The sequence below is a fragment of the Hemiscyllium ocellatum genome, chromosome 1, assembly GCF_020745735.1.
Source record: "Hemiscyllium ocellatum isolate sHemOce1 chromosome 1, sHemOce1.pat.X.cur, whole genome shotgun sequence".
Lineage (NCBI taxonomy): Eukaryota > Metazoa > Chordata > Chondrichthyes > Orectolobiformes > Hemiscylliidae > Hemiscyllium > Hemiscyllium ocellatum.
This window is the reverse complement of record NC_083401.1, coordinates 115257339-115285273: the sequence shown is the minus strand read 5'-3', so window position 1 is coordinate 115285273 and position 27935 is coordinate 115257339. Positions and strand designations below refer to the sequence as shown.

General features: G+C 38.4%; 1 protein-coding gene across 6 annotated transcripts in view; it reads left to right on the top strand.

Moving 5' to 3' along the window:
* The window catches only part of tbc1d19 (TBC1 domain family, member 19), a 109052-nt gene extending 81464 nt beyond the window's left edge, over nt 1-27588 (top strand). For 3 of the 6 annotated variants that reach the window (XM_060831318.1, XM_060831336.1, XM_060831310.1), the window contains 6 exons: nt 5060-5169; nt 13312-13403; nt 16103-16218; nt 17237-17307; nt 18452-18553; nt 27229-27588. In XM_060831318.1, coding sequence (XP_060687301.1) covers nt 5060-5169; nt 13312-13403; nt 16103-16218; nt 17237-17307; nt 18452-18553; nt 27229-27303 — 566 coding nt within the window. In that variant the 3' untranslated portion in view covers nt 27304-27588. Of the gene's footprint in view, nt 1-5059; nt 5170-13311; nt 13404-16102; nt 16219-17236; nt 17308-18451; nt 18554-26052; nt 26095-27228 lie in introns of all 6 variants that reach the window. The other 3 variants (XM_060831345.1, XM_060831327.1, XM_060831353.1) reach the window with 3 other exon arrangements.
* Nucleotides 27589-27935: the final 347 nt, after the last annotated feature.

Here is a 27935-nt window from a genome sequence, read left to right as displayed (position 1 = left end):
GCCGGTACAGTTACAGCATTTAAAAGGCATGTGGACAAGTGCACGAATAGGAAAGTTTTAGAGGGACATGGGCCAAACGTAGGGAAATGGAACTAGTTCAGTTTTGGAAAACAGGCATGGGGTGAGTTGGACCACAGGGCCTGTTCCCGTACTGTATTACACGAGAACTCCATGACATCCTTCAAGAGGAAGAGGATCAGCCAGCAGTCGTTGTTCACATTTGTACCAGCAACCTATATAGAAATAGAAATTAGGTCTTTAGAATAGATTTCAGGCAGTTAACAAAAATAGTAATCTCTGGATTGCTCCCTTGCTGCATGCTAGTGAGTGCAAGAACAGGAGGATCAACTGATTGAACACTTGATTGAGAACTGGCGTAGGAGGGAGGGCATCAGAATTCTGAGACATCAGGACCAGTTTTTGGCTTGATGGGGTCAATACAAGCTGTACGGGTTACATCTTAACAGGCTAGGACTGATGTTCTCACAAGGAAATTTGCTTATGCTGTTGGGGTTTGTTTAAACTAGCTTGTCAGGGATGTGGGAATCTGAGGGGTAACCAAAATTCGAAGGAAAGTAAAGTTGGTAACAGGAAGTTGAAAAGATGCTAGGGAGTTTATAAAACTGTCGAAATGAAGCTGAGCATTAAGTATGTCTCGAATGTGAAGTTATGTCTGAAAGTCAAAGTTAAGGACATGCTACCAGAATGCATGTAGCATTTGCAACAAGATAGGTATTCTAAAGGCACAAATAAAGATAAATGATTATGATATAATTGTTATTTCAGAAATATGGGCAGCATGGGTGACTAGCACTGACAACTGAATATTCAAGAATATTTGATATTTAGAAAAGATGAGGAAAAGGAGTGCAGTGGTGCTGATAGAACAAGATGCGATTGGACTCTTAATATGGATGGATCTCAGAATGGAAGAAAAATGAATGGAATCTGAGTAAAACTAAGAAACAGCAAGGGGCAGTAGATATTGGTCGGAGTTATTTATAGTCCACCAAATAGTGTAGTGTGAGACATTGTATTATTCATTAGATGAAAGAAACTTGTAACATTTACAACATGGTTATCATGGGTGACTTTGATCTGCATTTGCTAAACCAAATGAGCACTAATGCTGTGGAGGACCGGTTTCTAGAGTGTCTTAGGAATGGTTTTCTCGAATAGCATGTTGAAGAGCTGACTAGAGGTAGGCTATTCTAGATGTAATAACGTGATGAAAATGGCTAATTAATAATCTAGTTGTGAAAGGACCTTTTCAGGATGAATGATCACAATATGGTAAAATGTTTACATTATTATTGAAAGTGAAGTAGTTATAGTGAAGTGAAGTAATATCCTTAAATAAGGATATTAAATTTTATTGTGGAAAATTATTAAAGAATAATGTACAGGCTGCTTCAGCTGTATTGGGGAAATATATTAAAAGGCGTGATTGTACTCGGGCAATGGACAGTCGTTGAAGAACTATTACATGGCTTCCAGCAACAACACATTCTTTCAAGGTGCAAAAAGTCAAAAAAAGGCCTATGGTTGACAAAGGAAGTTGAGTATTTTGTAAATTTAAAAGAAAAGGCTCATAAAATGACCGGAAATAGTAATAAAGCTGAGGATTGGGAAGTTTTTGGAATACAGCAAAGGAGACCCAAGAAGCCGATAAGGAAAGAAAAAGCATAATAATGCTTTGTGAAAGTTTCTTCAGATAAATAAAAATGAAACATTAGCCTAAAATGTGGGTCCATTCAGAGGAAAGTCAGGATAACTTGTGTTGGGGAGTAGAGAACTGTCAGAAAAGCTAAATGATTACTTTTTGTCTGTTATGAGAAAGATACAAAAAATCTTCCAGAATTTGAGATCCAAATGACGAGGGAGATTGATGACTTGAAAGAAATTAATCATAGAATCATAGAATGTCTAGTACCGAAAGAGCGCATTTGACCCATCGTGTCTGTACTGGCTCCCGAAAGTGCTATTTCACTAGTCCCATCCTCCAGCCTTATCTCTGCAGGCCTCGAAATTCATCATTTTCAAATATATATCCAGCCTCTCTTTTGAAAGCTCATATGAGATCTGCCACTATCATTCTCCCAGCCAGCACTTTCCAAATCCTAATAATTCTCTGAGCAAAGAAGTCAGCTCACTGCTAGTACTCTTGCTGGCAAACTTGAAATTGTGACTCCCTAGTTACTGATATACCAACTAGTGGAAACAGAACATACTTTCTTACCCTGTCAAAATTGTTCATAATTTTGAATGCCTAAATAAGGTCATGTGATAATCTTCACTGCTCCAAAGAGAATAAGCCCAATTTTTCTAATCCTTCCTTGCATGGAAAATTTCTCATTCTGAATAACATTCTAGTAAGCACGAACCTCCCGTATAGTCTCCTAGATATTCTACCATGCTCAGAAACCCTATTTCTAACTTTAATCAGTTTAAAATTATTCACTTGTTCTTAGGTGTATTTTGTGCTCTAGACTGCTGAACAGGAGAATTAGTAGTCTGACAAAACCAGGCAAGGAGTTCAGGAGACCCCTGACTCTATCATGCTTGCCATTAGTATTTCATTTTCAAATTAGTGAAGGCAGTGGTGCCTCAGGGGAGTACAGCCAGAGACAAGTTCACAGCACTAAGCATGTATGGTGGGGTAGAAAGAAGAAGAGCAATAGTTATAGAGTATTCCATAGTAAATGGATCAGTTAAGTGTTTCTATAGCAGGAAGCAATAACTCTCTCCAGGACATTAATATCTTTTTTTAAATAAGGTGCCCAGAACTGAACTCAATACTCCAAATAAAGTCTGATTTGTGGAGGTATTGTATAATTTCCTTGGTTTTATACTCTCTGCCTCTTTTAATAAACCCCAGGATCCGATTAGCCGCTTTAACAATGGTTTCACCTTGCCTGGCCACGCTGAGAGGATTGTGCACGTGAACTCTAATGTTGTTCTTCTACTATACTCCCCTCAAAGTTGTACCATTGAGCCTATATGTCTGTGCATGTATCTTCTACCAAAATGCATTATCACACACTTCTCTGTATTGAAATTCACCTGCCAGGTGGCTGCCCATTTGGCCAACTTGTCAATATATCTCTGAAATTGCTCAGCGTCATCCTCACCATACGCGATTCTCCCTAGTTTAAAAAGTATCATCTACAAATTTGGATTCGCAAATTCATCCCAAACATTTTAAATTTGCTAAGCTACCACTATGTGGCACTGCACCAAATGCTTTCTAATACCAGTTAAAAAATATTGCACTGGAAAAATTAATGGGGATGAAAGTTAATAAATCCCTGAGAGCTGATAGTCCACTTCACAGAGGTTGAAAGATGTGGCTACAGAGATAGTCGATGCATAAATAATGATCTTCCGAAATTCCAATTATTCTTGCTGTTTGAAGCTTGTAAATTGCAGATTGCTAGAAACTATCATAAAGGACTTAATAAATAGACATTTGAATAAAAATAATCTGATTGGGCATTTATGAATGGAAAATCATATTTGACAACTTGAAGTTTCTTTCAAGATGGTACTAATAAAACAGATGAAAGGGAGATGATGATATATAATATTTGCATTTTCAGAAGGCTCTTAATAAGATCCCCCAAAGAGGTTGGGTTGGTTAGCAAAATTAAAGCACATGATATTAGAAGTAATGTACTGACATAGATTAGTGATTGGCTATCAGACAGAAAACAGAGCAGCAATAAATCAGTCATTCTCATGTGGGCAGGCTGTAACTAATGGGATACCCCAAAGATATGTACTAAAAGGTCTGAAGCTGTCGCTGCATTTAGAAAAGAAAGGGTAGATATATACTTATGACACTAAGATGTCATAACTTGGGGGTTACAAACAATGAGTTGAAAGGTCTGATTAATTTGGAAAGCTCATACACAATGGGCTAGAAGGAATTCTCCTCAGCTATAAATCTTACTATCTTTCAAAGTAGGTAACCTGTTGGTATTGTTATTTTTATTTTACTTAGTTGCCCTTACGAAAAAGACAGGACTGGATGTGAGAGAGTAGTTTGAATACTGCTGAAGCTTGGATTTTATTTTGGCGGGTTTTTGTTGTAATACTCAAAGCTATAATATTCAGGTATAAAGTTTCTGCTAGGTTATGCTAACATTTTCAGCATGATTTGCCCATACATGACCAAGGTTGTGCAATATTACAACTTCAAAAGAAGCTACATGCAACTTAAATTGAGTCGCATGATCTTTTACAGTTGTTTAATAAAGCATTTTACTAGAAGTTAGCTCATCCAAAAAAAGATTGTGTAGTGCCTCAGATCACATTAATGAATATGGCATGTTTATTTGTGGAGTTGAAGAGTGTGGTGCTGGAAAAGCACAGTCAGTCAGGCAGCATCCAAGGAGCAGGAGAATCGATGTTTCGGGCATAAGCCCTTCATCAGGAATCGTCAGCAACCACACTCTTCGACTTTGTTCCCCAGCATATGTAGTCCTCACTTTCTCCATGTTTATTCGTGGATCATTAAGAAGATTCTTAAAATTAAGCCTTTTTTCACATTTTGGACTCTAAAAGACATCTTACCAAAAAACACGCATTTGTTTAGCCAAGAAACTGATATTAGACACAACATGTAAGTAAGTAGATCTGCGTTGTTATTTAAAGACTTCTGGTTTATTAAAATCTGGTTATTTGCAGAATTTTGATGACCAATTTTTAGCTGTATTAGTAAAACTGCAGCAGGTTACTCAGTGCCTATCAATATATCATAGGAAAAAAAATTCTAAAACAATGGATCATGGATAATTTAACATTTGTGGTAATGCAATAAGCTTAAATGAAAAGTTGAAGCATAGTTTCATTTTGGAAAACTGAACAAAGTTTTGAGTGCGGTTTGCACATGGTTTCTCTGATTGTATTTTTTCTTGCATTTAACGTGATGCTTCCAAATTGAGGATATAATCATGGATTGTAAAAGAACATTAGCTGTGGTCAGTATGATATTAAATATATGATCTATCTTGTGCAATCCTGGATTTTATTTATGTTATCTCCTGCTTACTTGTAGTTGCTCCACTCTGTTTTCTCTACCACGAGCCATCCAAACTCTACCAAGTTTTCCGAGAGATGTATGTGCGATATTTCTTCAGGCTTCATTGCATCTCATCTCATTCCTCAGTAAGTTCTGTGAAGGGTTGAAAATTCACTAAGGCGTTATTCCTTATTTTTCTTAAAAGTTTATGCATTCATTCAGCAGAATTTGATTTCTTCCAGTCAAGGTAGATGACATGAAAATGTATTAGCTCTCAATTGTAAATAATATATTGTTTCTTTGTTCCCTTGTGTATTTTTTATTAAACGCAGCACCCACAAACTGTACTCTTAGCTGATTTTATCTTCAACCAGCATTTAAATGAAGAATGTAAAGAGTGAAGTAAAACCATCGATAGCAAATCTGTAGGATAATTATTTGATTTGATGACTGATTACGAAACACTGAAGAAGGTGGCATAACTGGCCACCAGTTTCATTCCTCTGAACAATAAACCATTAATCTGCACATTATTGATCTAATCAAAATAAACACGATTACTACATCCAAATCTTGGAGTTCAAATAGCCTGAAAAATAAAACTGGAGAGTCTCCTGATTACTACACTGTTTCTTTGAAGCTTCAGAAATCGAATTAATTTATTCTGTTTTGCTAATCCATAATTTTAGCTACATTCCTATTTAGGTTGTGGAAATCAACATGTAAATTGCAAGTAAATTATCATCCAATTCACATTGGAATTGCTGAGCAAAATAAAAGTCATGTAATTTGCTTTCTATCATTTTGGTCATTTCCTATTACGACATTAATGGAATTGTTGACTAGTTATGACTTTAAATTTCTATTGTATTGATGACAAACTTAGAAGTCAAGGATTCTTCAGATATCCTGCTTAAATTAAGAGCAATTCATGCTTTGCATTTTCTTCTCTCTCAGCTCCAGAGTGGACCGTGGGCCAGTAGAGTTGGGTTGATAGATGTGAGATCTGTGAAGAGTTCAAGTTCAGCTTTTTGGCCTGAATGAAACACTCTAGTTTCTCCTAGTCCAGCAGGGTGCTCTATATAATCTGCCAGGTTTCCTGAACCTTGCTGGCACTAATTAAACATAAAAATTGTGTTAAAGTGAAAGGATGTGATTTCATTAAAAACATTTGGTGATTGGCCTTCCTTCTGAGAACAAATTTATTGTCCAATATTCTCTGTTAAAATAAAAGGGGATATGCTGGCCTGAGTTTAAAGTTCTAACTCCAGATGTGCTACAAGTCCAATCATTCTTGGGGTTAGAATTCCCCACAGTGTCTGTACAGAATAGTTCCATAGTTGCCCCTTTCGCGTGTATTTGGGCTCCCTTGCTGTACCATTCTAGACACAGTAGAACAGCTTGTTATGGTTTGCATTTTCTAGCTCTTCTGGAATTCTAAAAACAGCATTCAAATAATTTTCTCTTCATGTGTCAACCAGCCTAATTTGCGTAATAGTATATCATAATCTAATTCCATTAATTCTTCAGTCATCTTGATTTCCCTCCTATACATGTTTCAGTAGCTGCAATATCCTTTATGTAGGGTATGCAGGCAGTATTTTAAGTGGAGCTGCACTAATGATTTATAGATTAACAGAATTACCTCACTTTCTTGACTAAATATTAAACTTATAATTGCTCACAACATCTGAGTTGTTTCACTTAGTAGCAATGAATGTTGTTGCAATAGCTTCAAGTTATCACAAATCATAGACATTGACATTGCAGACATTCCAGCCTCACCACACCCTCATGGCACATCTCCAGCTCCTTTAGAATACAGTTCTGCATTTCATTGTTGTGCTTCCATTGTAATTCTGCTGCCAGGATACATTGTGTGCAAACATAAGCACCAGTCTTATATACCAATGTGCATATAAGGTACATCTCAGCCTCCTCCAATGGTTCCCAGCAATACAGATATCAGTCTTCAGTTCGATTCACTCTACCTGATGTCAAGAAACAGTTGGAGATATGAGATACTGTAAAGGCTATAGGCCACGATAACGTTCCGGCAGCAGTACTGAAGACTTGCGCTCCAGAACTTGCCATTCCCATAGTCAAGCTGTTCCAGTATGGTTACAATACTGGCATCTATCCAACAATGTAGAAAATTGCTTAGGTATGTCCTGTACATAAAAAGCAGAACAAATCCAACCTGGACAATTAGTCTACTTTTGATCATTAGTAAAGTGATGGAAGGATTCATCAATAGTGCTTTCAAGCAGCTCCTGCTCAGCAATAACCTGCTCAGTGACGCCCAGTTTAGGTTCTGCCAGGGCCACTTAGCTCCTTATCTCATTACAGCTTTGGCTCAAACATTGACAAAAGAACTGAACTCGAGAGGTGAGATGAAATCAAGGCTGCAATTGACAGAGTGTGGAAATCAAGGAGCCCTAGCAAAACTGGAATGAATGGGTATCAGGGAACAAATTCTCCGCTGGTTGGTATCATGTCAGGCACATAGGAAAATAGTGATGGTTATTGAAGTTGAGTCATCTCAGCTCCAGAACATCTCTGCTGGAGTTCCTTGGGATAGTGTCCTAGGCCCAACCATCTTCAGCTGTTTCATCAATAACCTTCTCTCTATCATAAGGTCAGAAGTGGGATGTTCACTGATGATTGCACAATGTTGAGCACCATTCACAACATCTCAGATACAGAAGCTGTCCATGTTTAAGTGCAACAAGATCTGGACAATTTCTAGGCTTGGACTGACAAGTGGCAAGTACTATTCCAGGCACACAAAGGCCAGGCTATCACCATCATCAATAAGAGACAATCTAACCATTGCCTTTTGAATTTCAACGGTGTTACAATCACTACCTTCCCCACTATCAAAATTCTGGTCTTTATAATTGACCAGAAACTCAACTGGACTCACCATGTAAACACAATGAGTACAAGAGCAGGTCAGAAGCTAGGAATACTGGGCAAGTAACTCACCTCTTGTTCCCCAAAGCCTGTCCATTATCTACAAGGCACAAGTCAAGAATGATGGAATACACCTCACTTGCTTGGATGGGTGCAGCTCCAACAACACTCAAAAAGCTTAACACTAGCGAGTTTTGAATAGATTTGTAGCTCAGGCTGTGGTTCTACGTCTGAGTTTGCTCACTGAGCTGGAAGGTTTGGTTTCAGATGTTCGTCACCATACTAGGTAACTTCATCAGTGAGCCTCTGGTGAAGTGTTGGTGTTATGTCGCACTTTCTATTAGTGTGTTTAGGTTTCTTTGGGTAATTGGTGATGCCATTTCTGGTTCTTTTTCTCAGAGATTGTTAGATGGGGTCCAAATCGATGTGTTTGTTGATAGAGTTCCGGTTGGAATGCCATTCTTCTAGGAATTCTCATGAGTGTCTCTGTTTGGCTTGTCCCAGGATGGATGTATTCGCCCTGTCAAAGTGGTGTCCTTTCTCGTCTGTGTATAAGGATACTAGTGATAGTGGATCATGTCTTTTTGTGGCTAGTTGATGTTCATGTATCCTGGTGGCTAGTTTTCTGCTTGTTTGCTATATGTGGTATTTTTACAGTCCTTGCAACATATTTTGTAAATGACGTTTGTTTTGCTTGTTGTCTTTATAGAGTCTTTTAAGTTCATTAGCTGTTGTTTTAATGTGTTGGTGTGTTTGTGGGCTATCACGATGCCAAGAGGTCTGAGTAGTCTTAGTAAGAGGATTAAATTACAACTTCAGAGACGTAAACAAAAAGGATTTCTTAGCAGCCTTAGAAACAACACCAAAAGACAATGATCTCACAGAGGAAACCCAGCAAACTATCAGACCAATAGTCGCACCAACATTAAGCAGGAAAAAGGAAGGAAACACACTCAATACACAAGAAAAGAAAGCACTAGAAGGACTCAAAAAAGACAAAAACATTGTAATCCTACCTGTAGACAAAGGATGCTTGACAGTCATTTTAAACAAATTAGACTTCTACAAGAAAGCGAATGCACAGCTTGCAAATACTGACACTTACCAACAGATGGCGATAGACCTGACCCCACAACTAGAGAACCGAATCTCACACTTACTCACAAAACTTAAGAAATCAGGAGAATTTAACAAGACAAACTTCCAAAAAGTAAAACCAGACAGTTCCAACAAACCATGTTTCTACGGACTACCCAATATTCACAACCAGAAGCCCCTCTCAGAGCCATAGTCTCACTACCTGGAACATCAACCTATAGAGTTGCCAAGGAACTCCACAAAAGACTAAAATGTTTAGTAGACGACTCACGCCATTCCATTCACTCCGCCCACAAATCCCTGAACACAATCAAACATACCAAGTTAGAAAAGGACGAAATAATGGTCTCCTTTAATGTAACAGCCCTGTTCACATCCATCAACATCAACCTGGTAAAGAAACGCTGACTACACTACTAGAAGAACCAAAGACACAAACACCAGGCACCACCAACTTCGTCAGCAAGACAACATTGTCAAACTAGTAGACCTATGCCTCACCACCCACTTCACTTTCAATAACAAGACCTACAAGCAAATCAACAGAACACCCATGGGATCGCCGATATCAGGGTTCCTAGCAGAAGCAGTAATGCAGAGACTTGAACAAACAGCTGTCCCAACTATCCAACACAAACTTTGGTTCCGCTATGTGGATGACAACTTTGTCATCACTAAATGAAACGAATTAGGGGAAACCTTCAAGGCCATCAATAATATCTTTACTGGCATAAAATTCACAAAAAGGGAAGAAAATAACAACAAACTGCCATTCCTAGATGTCGCAGTAGAGTGAACTGTCAGTGGGGAACTTCAAACCAGTGTCTACAGGAAAACAACACATACGGACCAAATGCTCAACTCAGAAGCAATCATCCCAATACCCACAAACAATGCTGCATTAGGACATTATTTCAATGAGCCACCACATGCAGCACAGAGGAACTTCAAACAGTGAACAAAGTCACCTATAAAGTGCTTTCAAGAAGAATGGGTCCCCAGTAAACACAGCCCACTGATTTCTCAGCAACTAACCCAAACAAGCAGACAAAAAGCGCACAGATATCCTAGCCACTTTACCTGACATCAAAAACATCTCTGAAATGACGACCAGACGAGTCAGACCTCTTGACATCATGGTAACCCACAAACCCACCAACACACTTAAACAGCAGCTAATGAACTTAAAAGACCCTATACAGAAAACAAGCAAAACAAAATTAATTTACAAAATACAGTGCAACCTCGATTATCCGAACATCAATTATCTGAATTACGGATTATCCATGCAAGATCTCAAGGTCCCGTTAAAAACGGCATTAAGCAACTCAGCATTCATTTATCAATTAAACAGCATTGCCGTATAACCGCAACGGATTGGAAAGGTTTAGATGGATATGGACCAAATGCAGGCAAATTGGATTAGTTAAGTTTGGGGTATGTAGTATGCAAGACAAGTTGGACTGAAGGGTCTTTTTACGTGCTGTGTGACTCTGTGATTGTTTTTGGGGCTGTCATTAGGCTGGGAGGTTGAGTGCGCAATGGAGGTGAAAACGGCAGCCACCACACTTAAAACATTTCATTCTAAAAGGGATTTTCATGTGATGTGAGGCCCTGCAAATTGAAATAGTGTTAAGTGGATGCCCACACAGTACAAGTGAAGGGCATCTTAGGTCACAAAATCTGCATGTGAACCTTATGTACTAACCTGATGTGTGGATTACAAATTTTGGTCCCAGTACTCTCTGAATAGAATAGAATCCCTACAGTATGAAAACAGCCCTTTGGCCCAACAAGTCCACACCGACCCTCTGAAGAGTACACCACCCAAACCCATTCCCCATTACTCTACATTTACCTCTGACCAATGTGCCTAGCCTACACATCCCTGAACACTATGGGCAATTTAGCACAGCCAATTCACCTAACCTGCACATCTTTGAGCTGTGGGAGGAAACTGGAGCACTTGGAGGAAACCCGAGCAGACAACGTGCAAACTCCACACAGAGGCTGGAGTTGAACCTGGGTCTCTGGAGCTATGAGGCAGCAGTGCTAATCACTGAGTCACCATGCCACCCTAAATTCTGCTTTGAATTGTTCATACATGGAAATAACCTGGTATGGTGAAAGTGAGGACTGCAGATGCTGGAGACTGGAGTCGAGAGTGTGGTGCTGGAAAAGCACAGCAGGTCAGGCAGCATCCGAGGAGCAGGAGAGTCTCTATTTCGGGCATAAGCTGTTCATCAGTAATGTGGAGGAGTTGTGGGGGGCAGGGTGGGATGTGGGTCTCGTGAAGGACTTTTGCCTGAAATCTGATTCCTGATGAAGGGCTTTTGCCTGAAACGTCAACTCTCCTGCTCCTTGGATGCTGACTGACCAGCTACGTTTTTCCAGCACCACACTCTTGAAATAATCTGGTATGCCATTTGTTTGTTTTAATATTACTTGCAAGTTTACCCTCAAAATTTATTTTCTCCCTTTTTTTGTCATCTTCTGTTAATTTTTAAAACTTTTCCAAATCCATTGATCACTGATCTTTGCCATAGTCTATAAAGGCCCCATTTTATTCTATGTATTTTCTTTGAATATGATGTTTTCTTTAACTTCTCTGCTTAACCGTGGCAGTCTTGTCCCTTTCCTAGAATCCTTGTTCCTCACTAGGATATATCTTTGCAGTGTACCATAAATTATTTACTTAAATACTTTTCCCCAGTAGTCTTGTTGCTAAACTCCATTCCAGCCAGCTCTGCCCTCATTGCCTTGTAATTTTTCTTTCTTAAGCTGGTTGTTTCCAACTCAAATTCTTCCCTCTCAAACTGAATGCTAAATTCTACCATGTTATATTCAGTGTTTCCTCTGAGATCTTTTACTCTGGCATTATTTATTGAACTGTCTGATTACACATCACCAGATCCAAATTATTCTGAGGAGTTTTGAAGAAGGGTCACTCGACCCCAACGGTTGGCTGTGATTTCTCTCCATAGACTCTGCCAGATGTCCTGAGCTTTTCCAGTAATTTCTGTTTTTGTTTCCAAACTATCCTGATCCTTGGTTGGATCTATAATTATTGTTCTAGGAAACTGACCCGCTGACACACTGTATTCCTCATGGTTACCTCTGTCAATGTGACTATACTCCCGATAAAGCCCAGTTCTAAAAGCAATATGAAAAGCAAATTTCTCCCGAAAACCACATGGGTCATCACAATATCCAACACTGACATATTTTCAAGCTTAATACTGCCTTGTTTAAGGTGCTTCAGGTTATAAATTTAACAACATCATCGCCAGATCTACTTCTGTATATAATTCTAATGATACCTAGTACTGCCATTTAGGCATGTTTTTGATAACCTGATCACATGACTATTTCTGTGCTGTCAGAGCACCTTTTTGGCATGAAGCAATGCATGTGCCACAACTTGCCAACTTAACACTAGGGGTATTGAACCGTCCCTTCACAATGATTTAATGATTTCCCACAGCTTATGGCCCTAATTAAACTCTTAACAGAAGGCTTCCATTTGAAAAGTGAAAAACTTACAAAAGAATCAACAATCTCTATTTAAAGTAATTTTCCTCCATGTCTAGCAACTGCTAGAAATTTGTAATGAAAACAGTCATCACCAAGGCTGTAAATTTCCAACTGCAGTATCACTAAACTTTGTTCCACCTTAAATCTTTATTCATGTATTTGTCTCTGTAGACTCAATCATTCTATTTTATATATTTTTACCTATCATCTTACAATCTCTAAAAGTCTGTGAAAAACGTAGATGCCTTTGTCCAGTCCACCTTCAGTTTTGACAGGAGATCCTTAGTTGTCACCACCACTGTCCTTGGCATACTTCTTAAATCTCCTTGCATCATATTATTTCAAAGTTTTCTTTTGACCTACCTACAGCAAGCTTTTCATTACTTGTCACTTATCCATTTATAGTTTTCTATTTCGATTTTTGAATTGATCTTGGGATCTGTATCTGTTAAAGGTGGTAGATAAATACAAATTGTTGTTCTGTCAATTAGTAGAAGTTACACAAAATTCCACAGATGAATTGTAAATTAGTTAAATGAGTGGTTATTTTGCTTTTGAGGTTGACTGATGGAAGAATTTGTTGAAGACTGGGAGGATTTCTTGATTTTTATTAATTTGTTCTTTGCGATTAATTTCTCCTTGGCAAGCAGATGAAGTTTAGTTTCTGCCTAAAAGAGAAATCTGTTTTTATTTTGATTGCTATGGATGTTGCAAGAATGCTGTTAATTTTCTATTTTTAGGGAATTGTGTCACTTTGTCTAGTGTTTGAGACACTTGTTCAGACCTACCTTCCTCAACTCTTCTACCATTTGCGCGAAATTGGAGCACAGCCGTAAGTACTTACATTGAAAGTTCTATCCATAGTGGTTGAAAGTTTGCCAATTTTTTTTAGAAAAGGTATTTCAAATTTGTTCTGAAGAAGAGTCATTGGACCCGAAACGTTAAATCTAATTCCTTTCTACAGATGTTGCCAGACCTGCTGAGATATTTTTAGCATTTTCTGTTCTTGTTACTGATTTCAACCAGCCACAGTTCTTTCGGGTTTTCTGTATCAATATTAGCCCTTCTAGTCACTGAGGTCCTGATAGGGTCTAGGTAAAGATAGATGCAATGTATTCATTTAACACCTCAACCATCCCTCTTGCCTCTAAGTGTCAATCCCTTTTCAGTCCCTAGTTGGCCATATTCCACCTTTTACCACCTTGATGTGCTTTTGGAAGATTTTGGGATTTCCTTTTATGTTAGCGATTCATCTATCTTCATAATCTCTTTTTGCTTCTGGTGTTTGCATTTAAATCTCCCTTCTGCATTCAGCCTGGTTCACAATTTTATTCACTATCTGACATAAACGATGTAGACTTCTTCGAGCTGCAAATTCTCCAAAGATATAAACTGAGCTACCTCCTCAAGCTCTGTCTCTTTTTACAAAGTATATTGACTATACCTTGAAAGAGGCCTTCAAGGCCAATGAGTGACAAGTCACTGAAGTATTAAAGAGAGAATGGTTTTTGGGAATTGGCAAAGTAATACATTTTCGAAGGGTAAAATTGTGTACCTAAATGGCAAACTGTTTGATCAGGGAGAAAAGAGGGAAGTTCTAAATGCAGTTGGTAAAGATAGTAGCTGTGTTTGCTTCTGCAATGAAAGTTTCACTAGTGTTGCCAGTGATCCCTTACCAAAATTATACAACAGTGTCCTGCCAGATTTCCAGCTGTGAATGTCGCAGGTTATTCAACGTGGAAAGAGCATCACAGTCATGCCAGATGCTGTCATCATTCACACATGCATTCACTGCAGGAATCTGGATATTGAACTGAAACTTGAACCTTGGTAGATTTATTTAGCCCCAGCTGCTCAAGAAAACAGGCTACAGCCTGTGTTATGAAAATTGGCTGTTTTGGATATATGTTCTTCATCAGAACTCAGTCCGAATGTTTAACTCAAAATTCTAATCTAATGCTAAATAATACTCTTACATTACCGCCTTCAATTTGGCGATTGTGGAAGCTAGCTATGACAAAGGATGGAAAAAAATTTATGTAAAGATCTTTGGTTAAGCTGTTATGATCTCAGAGTAGACCATCACTTTTACAGTTATGATCCATAATGATATGACTATATGTCAGAATCTGATTAGGGAGCCACCTAATCTCTCAGTTTTGTACAAACAACAATACTTTACAGTACAAGCTATGACAGCAATCCAGTCTACAATACATGTATAATTTATTTCTACCACTGAGAATTGACCCAGATTTCTTAGCAACACGTCCCAGACCTTAGTGACATGAGGGGTCATCAAATCTCAATAAACTTAATAAAGGATTACAGTGACCTGGCCTTGAAACTTCATCTCAAGAGTGATTCTGCCATGGACTGCCTGTAAATTGTTCCTTTTTTTGGTTGGTCACCTTCTGGTCTTGGGTTTAGGGTCGCTTTAACTCTGAAACTGCACTCTGGTACTTATTCACCAAATTCCAGATTTTCACCAACACCTAGCTTCATAAAGTTAGCTCTGTCCTCGGGATTCGCCCTAAATTCTAATCTTACGCACTGGTATGAAGGAAATATTGCTTGTGGTTTCTCAGCCCTCATTCTCTCAGCTGTTCTGAAGTATTAATGCTCCCAGGTTTCTTCTGAGCCCCTCACAACATCTGCCAATACACAGCCAGCAATCTTCTCACTTTCCCAGCTCTCCAGAACTGTTTCTAGGTCCTGATTAAGCAGAGCTAGTCAGTCGTTCTTGATTTCTTCCCTGTACGACAATCAGCGTTTCAAACACAATCTGCCCTTTTTTTAGTTCAACTGGTGCTGCTTTTCAGTGACCCCTAAACTGTCCGAAGTGACGTATAAAAAAACTTGCGTAAGCCCCTCCCTTTGGTAGGGTACAATTGTATGTTAACATTTAACTGTTCTCACAATGTTTGAAATAAGTTTCATCATAAAGTGCATAAATCCTCAGTACAATTCATTGCTATTAGAATATATTTCCCTTTGCTGGTTAAAAATGGTCACTGCAAGTATTTGAATACTAGGTAAACTACTGACAACCTTCGAGTGGTTTTCCAATTAGTGTTGGCTGCGATTCAGTCATAGAGTATTGCTGGTTTACTCCAACATTGTCTTCACCCAGTGGTCTCACACACATTAGGATAATGATCAGACCAAAGAATCCTGGATGATCCTTACCCTTCAACCTCAGAACACTGGGACCATAACAAGTGCCCTGTAATTATTGTGAGAAAAATCAGCTAATGCAATATAGACAGAAGATAATCTAGACATCAACGCCTGCATGGGTTGCTACTGAGCCACCAGGCTCAGTTTTGTTGTAACGTGTATCGGGTGATGAATGTTCACATAAATTTCTTCTATCATGAAATGTTGGCCTGAATTCATGAACTTATTTTAAAAAAAGAGATGGACAGCATTAAACTTACACTCTTAGATTCTGATTTCAGTCTGGTGCTCATGCAGCTTGCCTTATTTGACATTCTGAATGCAATGTTCCTTTCATATTTTTTTTTCCAGACTTCGAATATCGTTTAAGTGGATGGTGAGGGCATTCTCTGGGTACCTAGCAACTGATCAACTCTTGCTTCTTTGGGATAGGATTCTGGGATACAACTCACTGGAAATTCTTGCTGGTATGGGTACAAAGAAACTAGCATTCTTTGAATTGCACTTGTAATTGTACACCCGAGCTCCAGCAAGACACATTTGGTATGTTGTTCTGGCTGATTGCCAGTAGAGGCTGTTACATCTTTGCACAGTTCACTGAGTGTCTTTGGTAACAGCAACTAGTTTCTGCATGAATAATGAAAAATTGTGAAAAGGCCTGAATGTTTAAAAAGAATCGTATTTGGCCTAACATATTGCCTAAATAATTTTCCACTCCATCACAGCACTGTTCCTTAATTGGTTTTCTTAATATTATTTTTATTTCTGTCTCCTCAAATTGATAAATTCATTCAGATGAGGTATGGTAAAATTATGGGCTTATTTACAATGCAAAACCAGCACTATGCCACCAGCATGCACCTAATCCCTGTCTTGGACATCAGTTGTGTTTTCAAGGTGGGCTATCATTGTTTGCTGTGTTTCACAGACAACTCGACCACTTTAAATCAATGACTTTTGGGCAGTAATCTCGCTATTAGTGACCCTTAGGTGAAGTTCGAGGAAGAATGGTACTGTTGCATTGTGGGAGCATTCCTGCCTGGCATCTGCTCTGCTCATTGCACTCCAATTTCTACAAGGACTATTTTGATATTTTACAAAAGAAAATACCTTACTGATATGACAGTGGTGAAGACAATGGAACTTTTCCTGTTGATCATTTCAAAGAAAATGCATCAGAGAAACTATGGAATATAAAATCTTGTTTAATTCTTTTGCCAACATTATTCCCTAGGAATACAAACCTTCACCAGATATTAGTTAAGCAGCTCTGGAGCATTGCTTCTGTGCTGACATAACTCATTTTGATAGGCATGCATATGTGAAAATAGCTTTGATATTTATTTACTGTATGCTATTGGTTACATTAAGGGACAACAAAATACACCAATCAGTAGGCTACCCAGGTACTTGGTTAGCTGGACATTTTTAGATACTGCCCTGGAGAAATGTTAACTCTGTTTAATACAGTTTGTTTTATTTCAGTATTAGCAGCTGCTGTATTTGCTTTCAGAGCAGAAAATCTAATGGAGGCAACATCACTTGCTACAGCTGAAGTAAGGAGTTCTAATTTCATTGTGGAATAGAGTGTGCTTTTTTTTATGGGTGGGCTAGAAAATGGGGAACATTTGTTGCCACTCTCCATCAGATAATTGTAAGAATGTGCTAATTATTAGCTCAGGAGTTGACAGTGCAGATTGGCAACATCTGCTTCTTAGGAACTTAGTATTTTAAAGTCCAATGTTATATTCTGTGGTGTGCTGCACATTTCTGATACAAGTTGTACTAGAAGCCACATTAGTGAGAGTGTTGGTACAAAAACATTGCATTACCAAGGAAAGAGTACACTAAGCAGCTCATGACATCATTCAGTGCCGTGCTGATGTGAAGCCAGTGCTACCATTTTGGAACTCTTCAGCTAATGCTGTCTCATGATTACACATAGCTGAACATACCTACAGGAATGGAAAGGACCTCCTACCAGTACTAATAAAGAGATTGACTACTTTCAGGTTAGTTGCCAAGTGATTTCAGCTAGCTGTTACTACTGTTACACAAGTGTTTTGATAGTTTATAATTTTTAAAATTGTTCAAGTCTATAGTGAATAGTATGACAGGCACTGAAGTCTAGCAATTGGTACTTTTGCAGATTGCCATGATAAGTAACGTCCCTTCCTGGAGGAATGACAATGACTCTGTTAAGCCCGAACCTGCTATTCATTCTTAGGGTGACAACATTCATTCCCTCATCACTGTCATTCTGTCAGTCAGGCCAGATTGTTGTCCTTCTCAATTTTGTCCTTAAAACCCTACCCCCTCCAAAAGTCAGCAGTCATCATTCAATCTCTTTGTAGCCACTGGATAGCACCATGCAGGAACTTTGTCCCTGTGTCATGTCCCTAGCTTGACTTCAACATTTCTTCACAAACAATTTGCCCTCAAATATGGATGCAGTAATGGGTAATCCCCCTTTCAATACAACATGACTGGGAAATTGAACAGAGGTGATGCATAACAGAGCACATCACTAGGAGTTAAGGAGGAGAAGAAGCGACCTTAGCTGTAGGTCATATTTGCCCAGCGTATTCAGGTCCTCGTGATGGACTTTTATGGCACAATGGTAGTTTTTCTACTTCTGAGCTCAAGGCCAAGTTTCAAGTAAAACCTGCTGCAAAGATGTGTTATTGCATCTCTTAACAGGTTAATGAAGACTGTGCACTTTCTGAGGACTCTTGTGGTGCAGTGGGAGTATCCCTGCCTCTCAGACAGGAGGCCTGGGTTCAAGTCCTATCTGGTCCAGAGGTGTGTAATAAGATCTTTGAACATAGTTAAAAATCACACAACACCAGGTTATAGTCCAACACGTTTAATTGGAAGTACTAGCTTTCAGAGCGCAGCTCCTTCATCAGGTAGTTGTGGAGTATAAGATTATACTACACAGAATTTATAGCAAAGGTTTACAGGGTGTTTTAACTGAAATTATTTATTGAAAAAGACCTGGATTGTTTATTCAGTCTTTCATCCTTTAGAATGACCATGTTGGTTTCAGTTCTTTCATATGTAAAGCACAAACATTTTTGAAAGTTAGATTCTCAAGTGTGATTTTTAACTTTATTCGCACCAGTTCAACACCAGCATCTCCAACTGGGCGGCTTGGTGGCTCAGTGGTTAGCACCGTAGCCTCACAGCACCAGAGTCCCAGGTTCGACTCGGGCGACTGTCTGTGTGGAGTTAGCACATTCTCCCCGTGTCTGCATGGGTTTCCTCCAGGTGCTCCTGTTTCTTCCCACAGTCCAAAGCATGTGCAGGTCAGGTAGATTGGCCATGCTAAATTGCGCATAGTGTTAGGTGTGTTAGTCAGAGGGGAAATGGGTCTGGGTGAGTTACTGTTTGGAGGGTCGATGTGGACTTGTTGGCCCAAAGGGCCACATTGTAAGTAATCTAATCTAATCAAACCATCTCTGAACATGTTGATTAAACAAAAAAACTTGAAAAATTCGTGGAGAAATTAGTTGACAGAATGACTGTGATGAAAGGCTGAATATTATGACTCTGAAAACAGAGCATGTTTATGCTCTACTGAGTCACTGTCACTCCTCCAGGAAGAGACTTTAATAATCCTGGTAATCTGTTCTACTAGATTTTGAGAGGCTACGACACGAAGAAACTTTACCTTTGGGATAGTTGCTGGTTGATCTGAACTTTGCACATGATCTTAGTGGAAATGATAAATTGTGAGGTATCAAGGGCTTTAAATTCATAAATCTAAGGGAGCGCTTCACAAAATGTACTTCAAAAACAAATTAAAGGCGCGAGAGCAGTGTAACAGTCAGAAATTATGCCTCAGTCACCAGAGGTCAACGAAAACTCAAAATTAATCCAGGAGAGTTAAGTAAGGAATAGCTTAGTAAAATGTGAGAGCAAAAAGACAGAGCCTATAACCCAACTAAGTATTTTATATGCAAATAATGGGTAATTTAAATTAATTGTAATCACAAATTCTACTTGGAGGTGATGACATGGTAGCCATTAATGAAATGACCAGAATTGGAAACTAGCTATGCTAGGTTTTAAAGTTCAAAGGAAGGATGAGGTAAAAAGTAGACAGGGAGGAGCAACCCAAATGATTTAAAGATGAAACACATCAATGATAAGGGAGGATGTATAGAATAATAATCGGATAGTGAAGACTGTAGGTAAAATTAAGAAATTGGAAAGACTGCAGAACTGTAGTAGTTCTGTAGTTTAATTAGCAATGGGTTAAAGAGATATGGAGAGAAGGTAGGAAAGTGGAGTTCAGGCCAAGATTAGATCAGCTATGATTGTGTTGAGTGGCAAGTGGGCTCAAGGGCTGAATTTCCACTTCTGATCCTAGTTCTTATATTCTAATGTGAGTTGTGTATATATCCCCAAATAGCACATATGAAATGATAGATTGTATAATATAGAGAATAGATAAATATGTTGTAAAGGCAAGTCAGTTTTAGTGTGTAATTTTAGCTTTCATATAGATTATAATAAGCAGACTAACATGTTATCTGGAGTGTATCCAGGATAGATTTTTCACAATAATATATTTTAGAACCAACAGGAGGGCTTGTCCTTTATTAGATTTAGTGATGAGTAAAAACCCAAATTTTGTTAACAGCTTTCACAATGTGTGAGCATTTAGCTGATAACAATCATAGCACAATTGAGTTTAGTATAGAGGAACCTCAATTATCCAGCATTTAATTGTCCAAACATTCAATTATTCGAACAAAATACTCCTCGCCCATGCCATTCGGATAATCGGGGTTCCTCTGTATACTGTTAGGTAGCACTTAATATAAACCAATTGTCAAGAGTGTACACTAAATGGGCAAGTGATAATATAAAACTAAAAGTAAAAGAATACACAGGTTAGTGGCTTGATAATGTCACTGGATTCGTAGACCAGAAGCCTTGGCAAATCCTCTGGGACACAGGATCAAATCCTGCCAAGGAAGCTGATGCAATTTATATTCAATTAATTAAAAAAATGAAATCCAGAATTAAAAAGCTAGCTTAATGATGTCTATAAAACCATTGCCAATTGTTAACAGGGAGATTGTGGCAATGTCATTGGATCAGTAATCCAGAGACCCAAGCCTAATGTCCTTGGGGCATGGATTTGAAACCTACCATATCAGAAGTTGAAATTTTAATTTAATCTGAAATAAAAATCTAGCCCATGTAACCATTGTCGATTGTTGCAAAGGAAAACCCAGTAGCGTTCACTAATGATCTTTACAGAAGGAAATCTAGTGTCTACACCCACAGCATTGTGGTTAACTCAACTGATAAATCAGTACTTCTCCATATTGAGCATACTTGGAGGCAGCGCTGAGGGTGACAAGTGCACGATGGAGTGGAGTACTTCAATATCTATAGCTGACAAGTGGCATGGTAGGAGACGATCTGGTCTTATCCGAAAGAATACAGCTGCCAGACTGCATTTGTGGCAGGTGGTGAGGGAACCAACAGGAGGAAAAGATCTATTTAATTTTGTCCTTCGTAATCTACCTATTGCTGATGTATTTGTCCATGACAGTATCGGGAGGAGTGATAGTAACACAGTCACTAAGGAGGCCATGTCATATTGAGGGTACTGTCAAAATGGGACACACTTTGAACAAATTAGCAACTCAAAATTGGACATCTCTGGGGTCCTGCGGCCATCACATTTTATTCATCCACAATTTGTAGTTTGTTTCGGCATATTCCCCATTCTCATATTACTATAAAGCTAGGAGATCAATGTAGAGTGCAAGAGAGCATGTCAGCAAAATGAGAAATTGCTCAGGTATCATGCACAAAAAGCAGAACAAATTCAAACTGCCCATTCATCATGCTATGAGTAGTGTGTCATGACAGTATTATCAAACAGCTCTTGCAAGTGAACAACCCATTCACTGTTGCACAGCTTAGATTCTCCCAGGACCATGCAGCTCCTGACATTGTTATAGCATTGGTCCAAACATAGATGAGATAAGATGACAGTGACAACACTTGACATCAAGGTAGCATTTGACAAAGTATGGCATCAAGGAGTTCTAGCAAAACTGGAGTCAATGGTATGCGTCTAGCATGCTTTGCGGATAACAAGATGGTTGTTGGAGTCAGTTATTTCAGCTCTAGGACATTACTGTAGGAGTTCCTCAGGGTCTTGACCTGGGCCCCATCACCTTTGGGTATTTCATCAATAACCTTTCTTCCATTGTAAGGTCAGATGTGGTGATGTTTGCTTATGATTACACCAAAACACAGTGGAGCATTATGTGACAATGTGAACTTCAGAACTTTAATAACCTCATGGATTGAAAGAATCAGCAACACCTCTTTCGGAAATAAGCAATTTCCCAAGTTGAAACGGGCAAGGAGGAGCTGTTACAAAGGAATTAAAAGCAACATGCTGATTAACTGAAATGAAGGAACAAACAAGTCATTTCTAGGGAGAGAAGAGATAAGATTGCTTCTAATGACAAATGGAAAATTAAGTCTGCCTGTGGATAGAATGTCTTGAAGTAAAGGGGTTAATTGCAGGCAGGCTGTTTCAAACAGTCAGCTAACTTCAAATGCAACAGGGAACATTGGAGCTAATTCTGATAAGGAGGCAAGCTACCAGATTTATGGTCTCTAAAAGAGTAATCATTGTTTGGGACAAAAGAATCTAAAGAACTGTTAATAATGTCACATCCCAAACTTAAAAGAGAGAAATGTGTTCAAGAATCCAAAACCAGAGCAATTCAATAGCAGAATAACAGTGCACAAGGATCGAACTCTGGACATTTCTAGAGACACTGTTATTGGAATCCTTGCTTTCTTACTTGAGGGTCGTATTTTGATTGCAACGTGCAATGAAGTTTAAATCATTGTTTTAGTATTTGATTGTCTAGGAGATTTCTTAATAAGTAGCTAAAGTGGAGGTAACTTGTGATTTACCCACAATAAGTGTGTACCATCTACAAGATACATTGTAGTAACTCATCTAGAATCCTTTGACACCATCTACAACCTTACCATCTGAAAGTACAAGGGCAGCAGTTGCAAAAGAACACGATCACCTGCAAATTTCCCTCCAAGTCAAATACCATCATGAATTGGAACTATATCAATGTTCCTTTGTTGCTGCCTGATCAAAATCCTGGAACTCCATTATTAATGTTTTGGGTAGCAATGGCCCAGTGGCATTATAGCTAGGCAATTAATCCAGAGACAGACGCAATGTTCTGGGGATCTCATTTCAAATCCCACCAAGGCAGATGGTGGTATTTAATAAAACAAAACTAGAATTAAGAGTCTAATGATGATCATGAAACTGTTCTTGATTGTTGGAAAAACCCATCTGGTTCACTAATGTCCTTTAGGGAAGGAAACTGTCACCCTTACCTGGTCTAGCCTATATGTGAGTCCAGACCCAGATCAATGTGGTTGTCTCTCAACTGCCCTCCAGGCAATTCGGAATGGGAAATAAGTACTGGCCTAGCCAGCAAAACCCACATTTCATAAATGAATTTAAAAAAACATATTGAGGCTATCCCTACACCTGACAGAATTCAGCAGTTCAAGAAGGCAAGTAAACATCACTTCCTCCAGGGCAATTTGAAATAGGAGTTAATGCTGGTCTTGCAAGAGAAACCCACATCCTGTAAATAACTAAAACATAAAATAAAAATCTGATTTATTAAAGTATTTTAGCAAAGGAAGTCTCCTATCCTTCACTGGAGATGTTCTAATATAGTTTTGCGAGATTTCAGGATTTAGAACTGCTTCAGTAGTTTGGAAAATGGTGCATGTCACTCTGTTATTTGAGAAAGGGAATCCAGAGACTTACAGATATTTTTATTAATCTGTTCAAATGTTTACAACCTCTGGAGCAGATGGGACTTGAACTTGGGCCTTCTGACTCAGAGGTAGGGACACTACCAAAGTAGAGCTGAAAATGTGTTGCTGGTTAAAGCACAGCAGGTCAGGCAGCATCCAAGGAACAGGAAATTCGACGTTTCGGGCCAGAGCCCTTCATCAGGAATCACTACCAAAGTACCACAATAGTCCCCTAAATCTTCACCACTGGTAGATCAGATTCAGTGTAAACCTTGGGGTTTTTAAATAGAGACATTTGAATGTGAACAAACTGTGACGGTCAGGAATCGAGAGAAGTCAATTGTTTGGAAGGCAACTATTCTCATCACTATATCACCAACGCTAAAAGACTCAAGATTCCTTCAAGCCAGAGTTGGACCAGCAGCCTAAAAATGTTGGTTTTATGATCCAGTATAGCCCAACTCCTGAGCTATCAAAGTAGAATCTTTTAAAAACATTCCTTTCTTTATCTATAACCAGGCACATAGCGATTAGAGTTATAGTGATGTACAACATGAAAACAAGAAGGCATCAGATGAAGAACTTCATAAGAAATTTGGTTGAAATTGAAATCAAATTATTGAAGTGGTTACTTGGTGGTACATAACTTTAAAATTGATGAAAAGAGACATGTTGCTGGAGCTTTTCTGGCTTGCCATCAGGACAGATGCAAAACTGCCAAATTTCAAACAAGCTCAGCAACTTATATGACAGACGAAAAGAGTGCTGATCAAGTAGCAACTTGACTCTGATCATTCAAGGGCATTGTCATTCGGAAAGTAATGTAAATCTGTAGGTCCTCAAACTCCTGGTAATTTAAAAAAAAACATTGTTTGAACATTTCTGTGCAAAGAACAAATCCTTATGCATGTATGTAGTCCTTTCTTTCAAACATAAATGAGTCACATTACGAGCTCAATGATTACTTTGAATTAGATGTTGCTTTAGCTGTTAGCACATTCAACGTTTTTCAGGAAGTGTCAGTAGATGTCACCAGCAATGATCAGTATGTTTAGTAACTGTCCTCTCTAGACTGTCATTTTCAAATTTTCTTGTATAGAATGTCTTGCTACTCTTTGGTTTCTGCACTTTCATTGTATGTTATTCGTGTTTCTTCCTTAAACATACATGTTCAATATGTCCTTCTTGCAGCAGTTTCTGCATACAGTTTCTTTATACCAGCAATGTGCTGCTGCGTGACTGTTTTCCACACCAGTGGCAGGGTTCAGTTTGCATTGCTCCTCATCTCTCAGCCAACATTTTGTAAACTGTCATCCTTGAGCTTTCATTCCTGATGAATTGGTGGTGCCGGTGTTGGATTAGGGTGTACAATGTTAAAAATCACACAACACCTATAGTCCAATAGGTTTATTTGGAAGCACTAGCTTTCAGAGCACTGCTTCATGAAACCAACATGTCATTCTAAAAGACGAGAGACTTAACAAACCGTCCAGGTTCTTTTTCAATATATAATTTCAGTTGCATCACACTGTAAACTTTTGCTATAAATTCTGTGTCTTACGAACTTACACTCCATAACCACCTGATGAAGGAGCAGCGCTCTGAAAGCTAGTGCTTCCAAATAAACTGGTGTTGTGTGATTTTTAACTTCTTTCCTGATGAAAGAGCTTATGCTCAAAGTGTTGACTCTCCTGCCCCTCAGGTGCTGCCTGACCGGCAGTGCTTTTCCAGCACCATATTGTTTGACTCTCATCTCCAGCACCTACAGTCCTCATTTTCTCCTGCTTGAGCTTAGCTGTTGAGCTTCCTTGTCTGATAATTCCATTGACATTGCTATTTCCATGCATTCTTTAAGGCTAGCTTCGTTTCCCTCTGTAATCTCTTCCGAATTGTTTCACATCTTTAGCCACACACCAGTCTGTCTCTCATAGCATTGTTTATGTGGTTTCTGAATTAGCAGAATTCTGCTAACTTCTTTAAAGTTGCTACAAATTGGGAGGTAGATTTATTATCATGCTAGTTGCATATGTGGAATCTGAACCTTACAGTAATCAACAATAGTTTTGGTGAAAAATGGTTCTGTCAAATTCCTACTATTTTTTCATAAGTATTGGTACCTGGCTTCTTTGGCTGTAGCAGACTCTCAGGAGGTTAGAAGTTCTTGTCGCCATAATTCTCTGGGATGACCAAATATTCTTCAATTTTGTTTAGCTTGAACAGAATAATGGAATCTCTGTGTATGAGTTCCAGCTATTTGTATGTTCATCATATGGTTGTACAGTGCCAAACTTTCCTACCATTTTATTTTTTGTAAATGAGAAAGGCCTGCATAGCACAATGTACCACATAAGTTTTAAAAGTAGCTCACATCTTCCCATTTAAAACATGGTTTTCCTGAGGCTACCTGCTTCTTTGCAAGCTTACACCCCTAACTCAAAACATTTCTCCCCACATAGAGTACGCTTTACAAAAGGTATCTTTAAAGGCGTGAGGACATGGTAAGCTGCTTCTGCACTCTTCACGAGCAACAAGGTTCGAATAAACTGTTTCCCACTCAAAATAACTAATGAGATCATCAATACATAATGTAGGATTTTTAAAGTGACAGACCACCAAACTTGCAGAAGTATACAATGTTCCCAACTCTGGTTGTTACTGTCTTGCCAAGCTAGTTTAAACATTCCCAAAAAGCTAGTAACCCTCACTGCCAGATACTGGTTCTGACTGTGTGAAATGCATCTTTTCTAGCTTTATAAGAACCATCATCCCCAAACTAGTTTCTGTTCCTCCTTCATACATCATCTAGCAATGCATTTATCAGCCTATTTCTATCCTCATTATTTCATGGTCCCGGAATAATCTAGAGATTGCTACCATTAAGATCCTATTTTTAAAATGTCTTTCTTAGTTCTCTAAAATATGACTACAGGTTCTCATCCTTCTTTTTGTCTCTATCATTTCTCCTGATTATGGACCACGACCTCTGGCTGTTCACCCTTCTCAGAGTGTTGGGCAGCTGCTCATTGACATCCTTGACCCTGGCACCAAGGTGACAACAAATCATTCTGAAGTCATGGCTGTGACCACAGGAACATCATCTGTTCCCCAATGATTGAATCACCAACTGTTATTGCTTTTCTGTTATTCATTAGGTTCTACCCCAAGTCTAAGTATATCCTCAGAAATCTTCCAGAGGAATTTCAGAGTTAAGGAATATAAGGAGCAGAATATCTAATTGATCAGTTTGCTAGCCATTGGCTTCACCTTGAAGGTTTAACACAAATTTATATTTTCTTAGAGAAGCAAAATACCCTAATCTGATGAAAGGTTACAGATCTAAACATTCATTTTTTTTCTTATCAGATGTTGGCACACCTGGGCATTTCAAAATTTTCTATTTTAAGATTTTCATTTTGTGTAGCAATTTTAATATTAATAGCTGTTTTGCCTTGTGTATAAGGTCACGAAACATTAAAATGCTAAAATCTATTAATTATCTAATTTCTGATATGTTTTCTAATAGTAGTAATAGGTAGTAGTAATGGTACCTACAAACTTAGTACAAGTAGAGCTTAGTATTTTGGTGTTTTGCTGTTTGGTAAATTTAATCAACATTTTTGTTCCTTTTACAGGCTGTATTAGCTGATCTTTCTACATTGAAGGTCATGCCTCTTCTACAGCTTTTCCTGTTTGCAACTTCCAGTTGAACTATTACTTACAACGATCAGAAGCCTATATACAATCATCTTGTCAGTTCTTTACCATATCATAACAGTATGATGATGAGCCACTTGGTGCCTACATGAGAAAATGAAAGAAAATATATGCATGTGGATCATGGACCTGCCTTCAATTTAAATTGAAAAGTTGAAATTAATGATGATCAAAGTCATGGATGATGACCCCTTGTATAGCTTGACACAGCAACAGACTTAGCTGGTGTGTAATTAATAATACACTTGCTTGTAATAAATAAATTGAATTGAAACTCATTTTTCAGTTTCTTTTTAAAAATGTATATGAGATGATAGTTTGGAACAGAAAGTATTTAGTTAACATTTACAAGGGTACAGTGCTGAGTGCGCTGTTATGCACTCTTGCTATTTTATAGGGTTAGTTCCTTTTATAATTGATCATTCTGTGTTGCTAAACAAATAATGTCTTAAAATGCAATTTGTATTTATGCTTTTATGTGACTAAAGCCAAACATGGAAGCAATTTAATGTTTGACAAGAATTGGCATGTTTTACAAATGTGCATTTCCAAAGCTGTTTTATTTAAAAGAGAATAGCTGTAATACCCTTGGATTCTATAATTGAAAAATGATACTTTTTAAAAT